The sequence below is a fragment of the Anopheles funestus genome, chromosome X (genome assembly GCF_943734845.2).
Source record: "Anopheles funestus chromosome X, idAnoFuneDA-416_04, whole genome shotgun sequence".
Taxonomy (NCBI): Eukaryota; Metazoa; Arthropoda; class Insecta; order Diptera; family Culicidae; genus Anopheles; species Anopheles funestus.
The window spans coordinates 10,418,256-10,430,740 of NC_064597.1; the positions used below are offsets into that span (position 1 = coordinate 10,418,256).

Sequence of the window (12,485 nt, forward strand, 5' to 3'; positions counted from 1 at the left end):
AGTGTTTTAAATGTGCCAAAGCACCATTTAAGTGCTTTTGTGCACAGAATAAAAAAAATGGAAGTTTTAGTTATTTTTGGGTGAAAAAAAAGTTATGTTCATTTCCCAATGAGCTTGCTGGTTATTGCGTTAATTGCGTTTAAATGCATTTTAAATGTTTTTTTTAAAATGTGCCAAAGCACACTGAAGTGTAAATATGATTTTTTGCCAAAAAAAAAATAATAATAAAAAAGTGTTGGTTTTTTTTTGGTTCCAAAACTCCTATCAAACTATATCGTTAACACGGGTAAGTAAACTACATTCGATCAGAATTATTTTTACTAACAGCAATTGGTGGAGGACAGTTTCTAACAGCCTTGTACTTATAATATTAGGCGGCAATGTAAAATGGCATGTGTTTCCATATAAGTTACAAAAAAAACAAAACGTTTTTACCTTAAAGCTCAAGTAAATGTTCTATAGCTGTTCCACATAGGGACCTCCAAGGGGTTTACTTGTTCCTTCACTAAACACTGAAGACACAAGCATAAATCCAATCTACTCACTTTGCACCAGGCGACCGGTCGGCTAACAAATTTTGGAGTTGACGTCCCAGTTGCTGCTCCTCAGACTCGGTTATGGGCAAAACGATTCAACATTTTCCAACCGTTCGCATATTAACTATTTTTTTAACATTCTCCAAAAATCCTTCCATAGTCGCTGCACATCACATGCATGAAACTAAAACTTGAAGAAACGTGTATGAAAAACGTTCAATGTTCAATGTTCAATTATTTATTGAAGAAGACACATTTGTGTGTCTGTTTCCTGATTAGAGTTGTGGACCCCACGATGGCATGCGGCTGAGTGCCTCATTTGTACCGTGCTCGACGAGCATGTCACAGACTTCTAGGTATGCCTCGGCCATTACATCACTTTTAAAATCCATGTCCGCAAACATGCAATCCAGCAAAAGTTGCATATGGCACTGGTCCATGTACAGTGTCGTCACCAAATCCTTGCAAACCTCCCGCGACTCCGGCATGGTTGCAAACGATCCTGACCAGTCATGCTTTAGCACTGTTTCCAACCTTGCAGAACATCCGCACTGGCACTGTTAAGAAGAAAGCAAAACGATCAGCAACGTGACACTTCCGTTCTCAAGTGTACAGCAGTTGGACTACTTACGCGTCGTTCTGCGGCTGCCGGTGTATTCGCCGGTGTAACGTTGTTCGCCGGTGTAACGTTATTCGCCGGTGTATCGTTGTTCGCCGGTGTAACGTTGTTCACCGGTGTATCGTTGTTCGCCGGTTTCGGATTTGCATCCTCAACGACGCTGTTTTTCTCTGTAAATAAAATTAAAAAAAAAGGATGCTCTCTTTTAATATTGTTGAGCACACTAGCAGCCTCCAGGACGATCTGGAAGGCACTTTCGGATAATCCATCGTAAGATGAGGGGACCACCGATCGGATCGCAGCTGCGCACAGACCCCAAGCGATTTTCTATCCTCTCCCCAGGCTCACGACGGATGTACCGTCCTTGTTCTTGTCTCGTTTCTTGTATATTCATTTTACCTCTTAACGATTTCATGTTTAAAAAACCCTTTTTCACAAGAAAAAAAGCATTACCTTCACACAAATAAAACCACTTGTAAGATAGTTCTTAGAAAAGCCTGCTGTGACAACATTCAGAAAGCAGCAGCATCCTAATGTCTGAGGTTATGTTGCCACTTGCCTGTCGCACACTCGGAAAACCATAGTTTATGACTTATTTTACTAAACTATCGTGACTAAATACGTACCGGGCTTGTTTGTTGCGTCCTCTGGACAATCCATGGTCAGCTTACTACACGTTTGCCGCTTCTAATCACACCGAAATTGGCCAAAGGGCGTCCAGCTGCGTGGAGCTAGCGAAAATCTGTCTGACAAGACTGGAGCTCTTCACCGCGTCAGTTTGCGCTATTCAGCATTTTCCGATTTTGCGGACGTGCTCCGTGTGCTTTCTCTTGACACCGTTGCGTTGTTTGCATTTGAATTTTTTTTAATTAATTTGTAGAATTTTTTTTCAATGTCATTTAATGCTTGAAACGCGAAAGAAGCATTTAATCCATCCTAAGGCAATATATCGAAAATCATATGCTTTACAAATCGATCAATCTGAGCTTCAAGCAACTGAGCAAAAATTTACATCCAGCAACTGCTTGATTTTGTTAATCACACTTATTCCTAATAATCAAGCAAAGCATTACTGCACGTGGATAGTAGTGATGGGTAAATTAGAATTTTTGTAGGAGTCGGATCGGTCCGACTCCGCTGCCATCTGGGAAGGATTCCGGCAGAAGTAGGGGGGAGGAGCGCCGGGGGGGGGGATCGAGTCCTGATAAATTTACAATTTACCCCTGGGTAGTCGGACCCGATCGGACTCATCTGGATCCATAAGGACTTGGTCGGACTCGGTCGGACTCGGTCGGAGTCGGTCGGAGTCGGTCGGAGTCGGTCGGAGTCGGTCGGAGTCGGTTGGACTCGGTCGGACTTGGTCGGACTCGGTCGGAGTGGGTCGGACTCGGTCGGAGTGGGTCGGACTCGATCGGAGTCGGTCGGAGTCGGTCGGAGTCGGTCGGACTCGGTCGGACTCGGTCGGACGCGGTCGGACTCGGTCGGAGTCGGTCGGAGTCGGTCGGAGTCGGTCGGAGTCGGTCGGATTCGGTCGGACTTGGTCGGACTCGGTCGGACTCGGTCGGACTCGGTCGGACTCGGTCGGAGTCGGCCAGACTTGGTCGGACTCAGTCGGAGTCGGTCGGAGTCGGTCGGACTTGGTCGGACTTGGTCGGACTCGACCGGACTCGGTCGGACTCGCCGGAGTCAATTTTGGTTTTTTTGCCGGAGTCGGATTTTTTTCATCGGAGTCGGATTTTTTCATTTTTGGAGTCGCAGTGGTTCTACGATTCCATTCCGGATTACACATCACTAATATGGATAGTTTCAGAAGATGAAATTGAGGACTAAAAAAAAAAATTCTACACATTACAAATACACTACCCTTAGAGTTGCAGAGTTGTCTCATTAGACAAAAATAAAAACACTTTTTTTATTGTTGTTGTATTATCCATCTGCTTCAGCAAGGACCAAAATTCTTTCATTTCCCTTTATGAATATATTTTACAAGAAATGTCAGTAATAATCTCAAGATGTTTTTTTTGTTCTAACAACAATGGATTTTTATAATACGGATTTAGATTCGGCATAGCGACCAAGTGTCGGCTCCAACATAAAATTTCATTAGCGAAAGGTGTCCTAAACGTTGTTTCAACAAAACTCCCATCTCTTCGCGTTTAATATTCGCGTGGGCAGTTATTATTCAGACAGCTGGTTAGGTTTAGTACTTCCAGTACATAAATCGACACTAGCATCCGGCGCATTCGGTTTGGAATTTTCAAGATTCATCTTGTACTTTGCGATCATGTCGTTAAGATTGAAACGTTTCAATTGTATAGTTCTAGGCATATTCAATTCCTCTGCCGGCTCTTTCGTAACCTCCTTCAGCTCTTCACGCGGTGTAGGCAACACCGTGGCTTTAAGAATAGTACCGCAAGTCGCAACCTGGACCGGTTCATTGTGGGACGTCCCAACGCATTCCGTAACGGAGATTAACGCTTCCTTGATTTTGCTTTGTTTTTCTTGAATTTCCATCTCATTGGTTTTGGTACAGGGTGCTGATGATCCTTCCTTGCTGGGAAATGTTGAGTCACCCGGTACCTCCATGTTTAGTGCTTTCATTTTCAAACGCTGCACTTCCATCCGCCAAAAGCAACCATCTTTCACCGCATCTTCGTGCAATTCCATAGCTTCACGTTGTTTGAATAGGTAGCGACGCAGTGGGATTTCCAATTTCTTCATTTCTTCTCTACAAAGTACATGTTAAAGAAAAAACAAAATACATTTTAAGTACAAATTGTAGCAAACACGCGTAATTAGTGCAGTAGAAAGCAATAGCTCAATATAAAAAGCAGGATAATAAAACCACCATGACCAATGAGCAGCGCCATCTATATGTCAATTGAAAAAACAAAAAACGAAAATAAAACCTTGTAAATTCAATACGGATTGGTAAAGATTCGATATTGAATAATTAGCATTTGAATTTGGATAAAACACAGAAAGCTACTTACGAATAGCGTCCAGAAAAGTCTAAACAATTAAATTAATAATCAAACAGATTAACTACAAGAAAGAAAAATCGTTCCAGTGCAGCGTGGTTCAGCTTCAATTATAAGCTTACCTATTGTACGTGATCAATTTGTTAACCCAATCGTCGCTCTCCGTTGCCATCTGATGTTCCAGATAGCGAATGCGACGCTTTGCATCATCCACCATTTGGTTCAGATCATTGTTTTGCTCCTTAAGCGTTTGCACGTTGTACGACTGGGCTGCCTTGATCAGCTTGATGCATTCCTCGTACAGTCTTTCAGACCGCTGCTGCATATTGCGCAGCTCCCGTATCTGTCTCGGACAGTTCTGGTGTTCGCTTTTCAGCTCGAAGAAGCGCGTCTTCAACTGTGTGTATTTGTTCATCAGTGTTTTGCGCTGGTCGGCAACTTCGGCGAATAGGGAGTTTCCTTTCTGATCTACGGTACAGCGGGAACCAACAGAAAAGCAAGCGTTAATAGCCAGCAAACTAGTATCCAAACTGATCCAATTATCCACCTACTTGCATTGTTTGAATCGGAGCGAATTCCGGCGAGCTCGGATGATAGCATACTGTTCTGCTCCTGGGTCGCTTCCAGCAGTTCGCGCAGCTCTGCGTTTTCTTGCGTTTTAATCAACAGATTACCCTTCTGCGAGGCAACATGTTCCTTCAGCAGTTCCAACTCCTCGCTTTGTTCGGAGATTTTCCACTGTGCCTGTGCATAGTCTTGCTTGGTGTTCGCTAACGTTTGCTTGAGCATATCGATTTCCTCCAGATATTTGGCTTCCTCCACCTTCCAGTCCTGCTCCTTTCGTAACAATGTTTCCTCTTCCACCACGGTCGGCACTTTTGCGACTGCAACGTTCTGCTGATTGGCTGTGTCATTTTGTTTCTCGATCTCCGCTTTCAAATATTCGATCATAGTTTTGTGCGCTTTCAACTGGTTATCGCACTGGGTGCGAATTTGCTCAATTTCCCTGGTCGATTTTTTCTCCAGCTGGTCCAGCTCTTCCACCAAATCAGCAGTCGTCTTCATCGTCACGTTCAGTTTGCCCTTAACGATGTGCAACTCCTGGCGAAGATTTTCATTCTCCTCCTTGAGATGTTTCGCGCTCGCTGACGTCTCCATAGTTACGTCTCAACAGCATACACGACACTGTAAAACATTAAAATGACATAAATACGTTATTCTACGATGCGTACGCAACTTCTGGCAAAAAGATTTTACACCCCAAAGTAGCACACGAACCTAAATGAATACAATCCGAAGGGCTCTTTCCGTTAGCTATTGCCGTTTCCCTAAAACCGTTGCTTGTTTTGCATTCGCAGAATGCCAGATTGACAGCGCCATCACTGACAGCTTCAAGACGAGAAGGCTGAAGTACGGTGTACACGTAGCAGCTGAGAAATTTTTTGCTAACAACATTTATTTAATCATCTTGGTTGGTGTAAGGCAGGTGGCAGCGCTCAGGGAATGGTCAAATGTTGTTGCGGCAAAAAGTATGGATTTTGACAGCTCCGGCAACATTTGCTGCCGACGATTTCAATTCAATTTGATTTTGCCAGCAACATTTCAGACGTTTGATTCTTCAGACGTTAGAGCATTTGAACTGTGCTGGTGTTCGTTGACCATCACTTTTTCATCCCGGGAAAGCAATTTGTTCGAAAATAAACCTAAAGCTTATAGACGGGTGTGCAGGATTTGTCAAGTAATGAAAATTATTCATTTATTTGCTGCAAACCCGTTTTAACCGTCATGTCTACGACCGCATACCCGGGTATGTTTTTCATTTTTAAACTTCAATAGCTTTTTCCAGAAATAAGATATCCTACTGATTTTTTTTTGTATCTGTAGCAAATTTAATCCTCTTTTAGAATGCATTTTTAGTTTATTTTTGTGTTAATCGCAAATATTTTGTTTTTCGTGATTTTCTTTTCATACCCATCAAGTCTACGACCGGCATACCCGAGTATGCCATACATTTTGTATGGCGAGTAGAACTTTTTTTCTTAAAACTGTAATAACTCAGGCTGTATTGAATATTAAAATATTTAATTTCGTACACAGCTACATACATTAGTTTTCTTTGTTTTGACAAATAATTGGATTTTTCTGACTTGTTTATTATTGCTTTTTTCGACTTTTTTTAAATGACAACAACGCTTTTTCATATGCAGCTAACGTCTTGTTATTGACGAGCCATACCCGACCAGCCAAACCAACATGCTTTCTCGCTTTGGCAGGTTTGATTGTTCATAAGACAGAACGAGAAGGTATGTTGATATTGCTACCCGGGTACCATCCGCTCCAGTTTGACGTCTATACCTCGACACGCCATTGAGAGCTGCCCTGATAATGCGCAACAACATTAGACCAAGCCCTCAGTCGTATACGACTTTTTTCAAAAATTTTGTATGGGATTTGACAGATAAAGTCGGATGACGTTTTTGGTCGTACGACCAAATTAAAAACTTTTGATTCCGTCGGATAGTCGTGTAGGAATTCTTTCATCAAGTTGAACTCGTTTGTTTAAACGCGAAGTTGGTGTTATGTTCTCGATGTTCATGGAAATAAATTGTTTCAATCTTGTTTTAACTGTCAATTGTATCGTGATTGTTGAGTAAATTGGGCTAAAGTCTGAAACACGACCCCCCCCACTCACGGTCACTCATCTGCGTGTCAATTTTTCGTACAGCGTGGTTCGGAGACTATGCAATGTGGCTTGAATTTGATTTTTTTTACAATTACTATTAAATTGTAAGGAGGTTTTCGCATAGTGAAAAGTGATTTATTCATCGAGGAACCAAGTTCCATACGCTGTTTGTGCAACCGTAAAATTTTCCTCATTTTTGGCCCAACTTTGCCCCATAGCTCCGCCGGTATCCAAGATATCGCCACACTTTCTTCTGGCCATGGCTAGATGGCACTTGTGGCTAGATTTCGTCCATGCACCACTAATCGCTACCATGTCTGTGGCCGGAGCTATTCGCGAAAGCTCCAACGGATCGCCAATCTTTGACCTGTGGTCGATAGATGGCACCAATTGCTACATTTTCTTCTTCGACGGCCATGCCCTCAGGTGTCTGTGTCTCGAAACATAATTAAAAAACACGCAACCGATTTCGAACCACCCTGCACGAAAAAAAGTCACTCAAATGAGTGCCCGTGAGTGGGGGGGGTCGTGTTTCAGACTTTAGCCGTAAATTGTATCATTCCCTATTGAATTTTTTATTCCTTGCCATTTACCGGTTTGCATTTAATATGTCAATTCTCCATCGGAACTGTCTTTTCCGAGCTGCACGGATAATGGGAAAGCCGGACAAAAGGTACCCGGAAAATCGGCGCTCCACTGTATTTAATAAAAAATATGATTTTAATGTTTTTATACCACTTCATATTCTGCTACGTGTAAACAACACTTCAGCATATGGAGACATATGTCAAAAAGAAAAAAGAAAAAAAGAAAACAAAACATTTGTTTACAAATTTTTGAAAAAAGCAGCAGTTTTTGGGTTGTTTTCTTAACACAATAAGTGGAATTTAGTCGTTCGTGCAATAGCGGAAGCAAAATCATTTATAAACTACATCTCGTGTAAAAGAATCAATCAACACATCATGCAGCTGCCAACGATTACACGCAATTAAATGCTGATAATAAAACATTCCCTACAGAAGCACTCGAATCGTTAATAGAGAGTTGAAAACTTATCACCACAAGTGGTACTAGAGACTATCAGAAGTGGTTTACCATCGAAATGTACATAAGTGCAAAGGAATGGCGAAATCCGATTTGGTCGAGTATCGTTCGACGCCTCCGAATCGTTCCATTCGGCAGTGGAACGTGCTCTAGACATGGTGACACAGTACGACCCGAAATCCTGCTGCTGGCATGGACCGTATCGGCCAACCGTACTCAATCCCGCCGCCAACCTCGGTCCGGTGCTGCTGAACGTGCTCGAGCGAACACCGCAGAAACCGGCGCAGGTGAATGGTGATACCGGTTGCACGCTGACCTGTGACGAATTGCGACGCCGCTCGGTACGGTTCGCCAAGTTTCTGATCGACTCAGACCACCGGGAAGGTGATGTGATCGTGCTGATAGCGCGCAACTCGGACAACGTAGCGCCGGTCGTGTTCGGATGCTTCCTTGCCGGTGTAACGCTCAACACACTCGATCCATCGTTTGGTTTGGAGGAGGTTCAACATGTACTGCAGCTTACCCGTCCCCGTACCGCCGTAGGTGACAGTGATGCGCTCGCGGTCGTTCGGGAAGCTGCATCACGGATGAAGCTAGGATTCGATAAAATTTTCTACCTACTGCAAGAAATCGATGGACGTGATTTTACACCACCGGATAGTTGGATCTCGGTTGACGCGATAGTCCAGCAGCGGGTAGACAATGAGGATGGATTTGTGCCAGCGTATCGGGGTGACTCGAACCAATTGATTGCCGCTATCGTCTGTTCATCCGGGACTACCGGACTGCCGAAAGCGGTACGAATTTCACATGCGCAGCTTATTGCTCCTTACCAGCGCGTTAGCCAGCTGGATCTGAACGATACGCTGCTGTGCTTTAGCACACTGTACTGGATTTCCGGTCTGCAAATGCTGATGACCGGCGTACTTAATGGCATTCGGCGCATAATTACCACACGTCCTGCTACACCCGAACTCGCTATCGAGCTATGCAATCGGTACGAAGTAACGCTGCTGCTCGTAACGCCGACCATGGCAAGCGACATTGTCCGCACACTATCACCAAACGAACGGCTGCAATCGGTCAAACTGTTCGCTGTCGGAGGCAGTACGGTACCTAAGCGGTTACGTGACGAGCTAAATCGACGCGTACTGGTGACCGGTCGTGGACGATCATTCGTCGGATATGGAACCAGCGAGACGGGTAATATCGCTTACGAGCTGATACCGAGAGAAGATTCCGTTGGTTTTCTTTTGCCGGGTGTTACTGCGAAGGTAATTGATTTTTTCCCCAAAAACCTTGCGAATATAATTTAAAAGAGTGTTTTTTTTTTTAGATTATAAATGAACATGGACAACCGTTGGGCCCGAATGAAACCGGTGAACTGGTCGTACGTCCCACTTACCCTTTTTTGGGCTACCACGGTGATGAATCGGCGAGCAAAGAAGCACGAGAGGACGGTGCGGAAGGTTTCGTACGCACTGGTGACATTGCTAGGTTTGACTCGGACGGGTTTCTGTATCTGGTTGATCGGAAGCGAGAAATCTTCAAGTATGACGGCTTCCAGATTGCACCGACCGAGCTGGAGGAAATGATCGCTGAGCTGGAGGGTGTCCGGTACGTCGTCGTTGTTGGGCTGCCGGATCCTAACCAATGCTACAACGATCTTGCTACGGCGCTAATTGTGCGGGATGTAAACGAGGCTGGTTCCTCGTCGAAACTGCTCACCGAACAGACGGTAATGGAACATTGTGCCCGTACCGCGGATGGGCGAGCACGGTCCGCCCATAAATGGTTACGTGGTGGCGTCATTTTCGTCGAACAGCTACCGATGACGGCTAGCGGTAAAGTGATGCGAAGCGCTGCAAAACAACTCGCAAAACAATGGAAATCGGTTAATTCGTCCACCTGAATAGACGGCGGAAAAATGGAAAAAATAAATAAAATAACTCAAGCATTATTGTGATTTGTAAACGGTCCGTTTGAATTGTGGTAAAAACTCGTTTGACAGTTCCGGGCAGTGTGACCAGAACTACCGATTTATCTGTATTCCTAGCGATTTTTGATAAGCCTACCGATTCACAGACGAGCACCGTGAAACTACCGATTTTTGAAGAATCCTACCGAAAATCACAGATTTTTCTTAATATTACTGAAGAAATCATTAATGTCAAGAATCAATTGTCTACAGACAATAAAAGACTGCATATTTCTCTCGAGTTTTGTCTCTTTTTGCGCCGCTGAAAACGACAAAATTTACAACAAGTTCAACAAGTTCAACATTTCCATTTTCCCTGGGGACAACCCCCACCCCCCCTCCCCCTCCCCGGTCACACGTATTAGCTGAAGAGAACATGAGCTGAACAGAATTAGGATCATACCGACAACTACCGATTATTTTTTTAGCTTTCCTACCGATAACGAGGAAAACAATCTGGTCACACTGGTTCCGGGTGACTGGAAAACTGTCAAAGTGTAAAATCAAAACAAACATATAAACAAACTAGCCAGCAGCAAAGCAGATCAGAATCGTATGAACTTTTCTTTTGAATATAAACATTTAAGTTACATCGAAAGGTTTGGTTAATTTTCATTCCTTCTATTATCACATACAAGTTCATTGTTTAATGAGATTTCTTTTATTTTTTAGTGTGGAAAAAGTATAGCAATCCATGCGGAACAGCTGCCGGCAGTCAGCGGGTGTAAAAAAGGTGGTGTTTGCACAGTTTCTACAATGTTTCAAACTTCCTTTAAGTACTACAAATCGAGAAATCCAGTCCCTACATTTGAAGATGTGTTTGTTATCGGTATGAAACATCCTAATCTTCAGGTATGCACAATCAACCCTCGGTTTTTAGTTTGGTTTTAGCAAGATTCAGTGGTTGATCTTTCCCAACGTTCTCCAGCCGGTGCAGCTGAATCATATCGATGGAGGCAATATTTTAGGTTTACACCCAACAACGGAGTGGAAAGTTTATGAATTGTCAACGAGACCGGGATTGCTTGTGTTGGCCAATCCGTTTACCTGTGAGGGTCAGCGGTACTGGATGATGCGTAGCTTGGTGAATTATCCGATGTATCCCAACACCACCAACCGAAGTAACGTGAACCAATCGAGCCGGGATGCGGAATGCTCCTGGTGGGAAATGTTACGCAGCATACCACATCTAACCGAGCGACGCAAATACGCCAAACAGCTGCGATGGGCCACGTTAGGTTATCAGTACGATTGGACGAATAAGGTGTACGATGAGGCACGGAAAGAACCCTTCCCATCGGAACTGGGCGCGCTGGTGAGGTACGTCGCTACCGTACTAGGATACGATCGGTTTTCACCCGAGGCGGCCATCGTTAATTACTATCCCATCGGATCGACGCTTGCCGGTCACACGGATCATTCAGAGGATGATCAGAATGCACCTTTGTTTTCGTTCAGGTATGTAGAAAAATAGTGTAAGAATTAGTCAAAAAGTGGTCTTATGTTTTTGTCCATACCATTGCAGCTTCGGTCAGCCAGCAGTGTTTCTGATCGGTGGCACTACACGCGACGAAGAGCCGGATGCTATTTTGCTACGTAGCGGTGACATCGTTATTATGACCGGTGCGAGTAGACAATGCTATCATGCGGTGCCACGTATTTGCACCGATTCGGAACTACCGGAAGAGATGGGACATAGTGCGGAGCGTTGGGAGAAAACCGATTCGTTCAAGGAGCATTGTACAGATGAAAGCTGGAATGACGCACAGCAGTACATCCAGTACAGTCGCATCAACATAAATGTGAGGCAAGTATTAAGGGAGAATCAACTGACGCTACAACCAAGTCGGTTAATTTAAGTTTTATTTATTTGAAATTTTTGGAGGAAGAAATATTTACGTTACTCTGTTGAATGTTCTAGAAAGCTGTGTCAATTTATCGTTCCGTCGATAATATCACATGCGTTCACGTTTGCAGTGTGATTAAAAGAGTATTGGGAAGCTAATATGAGAAAGAGGAAAGTTTTATTTTCTGTATTAATGTTTTTAAAAATAATGTTGCTTAAATTGTTATCATAGTTTGATCAAAATTTAACATATTTGGAACATAAAAGTATGTTAGTATGAAGCTTCATTATAAGAATATTTAATAATTAATTATAAATTATTTATTAAATTTATAAAATTAAATAATTATATTTAGATTTACTTTTAGGAGAAGTAATGTTTTGTCCTCAAATTTTATGATTTACTTTCGAATACGTTAAATGATTTTTAACGTTATTTATCTGATTGCAAATCTACTTTACCACTAGTAACAGCGAGTGGATAAGGCTTCGTAATTTGATTGTCGTGTGAATGCTCTACTAGATCGAAGCAAATTTGCCCAAATCCTAGCCAATGGTCAATGGTGATGAAATGTGCAAATGGATCGTATGGATGAAAACAAAAATAAAATTCTTATGCTAAACAGCATTGCCGGATTTCCACGCTAACGCTATCCACCGGTGGTGAGTCGATTGCATACAGAAAATTGCTAATGGCTACGATTTACCAGCCATATTTAGTTGCTTCGAAACAATTTTTTTTATTCTACCTTCTACCTACGGAATAGGTATTGCATAGCTGTAGAAGATTTTTCCTAC

At 43.1% G+C, this 12,485-nt stretch overlaps 4 protein-coding genes across 4 annotated transcripts; 2 read left to right on the forward strand and 2 right to left on the reverse strand.

Annotated features, from left to right (window-relative positions):
* Window positions 1–2,102, reverse strand: LOC125763460 (uncharacterized). Its single transcript, XM_049426683.1, has 3 exons — window positions 1,782–2,102; window positions 1,168–1,325; window positions 1–1,093 (listed from the first exon to the last, which is right to left on the reverse strand). Exons 1-3 carry the CDS (start codon window positions 1,813–1,815, stop codon window positions 812–814), a joined length of 474 nt encoding a protein of 157 aa, XP_049282640.1. The 5' UTR covers window positions 1,816–2,102; the 3' UTR covers window positions 1–811.
* A 954-nt stretch (window positions 2,103–3,056) lies between these two features.
* On the reverse strand, window positions 3,057–5,577 carry LOC125763389 (protein Spindly). The gene is made up of 4 exons (XM_049426543.1): window positions 5,415–5,577; window positions 4,688–5,321; window positions 4,259–4,604; window positions 3,057–3,883 (listed from the first exon to the last, which is right to left on the reverse strand). Exons 2-4 carry the CDS (start codon window positions 5,292–5,294, stop codon window positions 3,334–3,336), a joined length of 1,503 nt encoding a protein of 500 aa, XP_049282500.1. The 5' UTR covers window positions 5,295–5,321; window positions 5,415–5,577; the 3' UTR covers window positions 3,057–3,333.
* Window positions 5,578–7,663: 2,086 nt separating this feature from the next.
* On the forward strand, window positions 7,664–10,108 carry LOC125763382 (probable 4-coumarate--CoA ligase 1). The gene is made up of 2 exons (XM_049426517.1): window positions 7,664–9,137; window positions 9,200–10,108. Exons 1-2 carry the CDS (start codon window positions 8,019–8,021, stop codon window positions 9,773–9,775), a joined length of 1,695 nt encoding a protein of 564 aa, XP_049282474.1. The 5' UTR covers window positions 7,664–8,018; the 3' UTR covers window positions 9,776–10,108.
* An 85-nt stretch (window positions 10,109–10,193) lies between these two features.
* On the forward strand, window positions 10,194–12,234 carry LOC125763443 (nucleic acid dioxygenase ALKBH1). Its single transcript, XM_049426659.1, has 4 exons — window positions 10,194–10,440; window positions 10,514–10,693; window positions 10,770–11,299; window positions 11,367–12,234. Exons 2-4 carry the CDS (start codon window positions 10,598–10,600, stop codon window positions 11,698–11,700), a joined length of 960 nt encoding a protein of 319 aa, XP_049282616.1. The 5' UTR covers window positions 10,194–10,440; window positions 10,514–10,597; the 3' UTR covers window positions 11,701–12,234.
* The last annotated feature ends 251 nt before the right edge of the window (window positions 12,235–12,485 follow it).

Coding starts and splice junctions, on each gene's coding strand:
- LOC125763460 (XM_049426683.1), bottom strand. CDS start 1,815: ATGGATTGTCCAGAGGACGCAACAAACAAGCCCG. Junction 1,326..1,781: donor GGACGCAACAAACAAGCCCG/GTACGTATTTAG, acceptor TTTTATTTACAG/AGAAAAACAGCGTCGTTGAG. Junction 1,094..1,167: donor CGGCAGCCGCAGAACGACGC/GTAAGTAGTCCA, acceptor TCTTCTTAACAG/TGCCAGTGCGGATGTTCTGC.
- LOC125763389 (XM_049426543.1), bottom strand. CDS start 5,294: ATGGAGACGTCAGCGAGCGCGAAACATCTCAAGGAGGAGAATGAAAAT. Junction 4,605..4,687: donor CTCCGATTCAAACAATGCAA/GTAGGTGGATAA, acceptor GCTGTACCGTAG/ATCAGAAAGGAAACTCCCTA. Junction 3,884..4,258: donor AAATTGATCACGTACAATAG/GTAAGCTTATAA, acceptor TGTACTTTGTAG/AGAAGAAATGAAGAAATTGG.
- LOC125763382 (XM_049426517.1), top strand. CDS start 8,019: ATGGTGACACAGTACGACCCGAAATCCTGCTGCTGGCATGGACCGTAT. Junction 9,138..9,199: donor TGCCGGGTGTTACTGCGAAG/GTAATTGATTTT, acceptor TTTTTTTTTTAG/ATTATAAATGAACATGGACA.
- LOC125763443 (XM_049426659.1), top strand. CDS start 10,598: ATGTTTCAAACTTCCTTTAAGTACTACAAATCGAGAAATCCAGTCCCT. Junction 10,694..10,769: donor TGAAACATCCTAATCTTCAG/GTATGCACAATC, acceptor AACGTTCTCCAG/CCGGTGCAGCTGAATCATAT. Junction 11,300..11,366: donor GCACCTTTGTTTTCGTTCAG/GTATGTAGAAAA, acceptor ATACCATTGCAG/CTTCGGTCAGCCAGCAGTGT.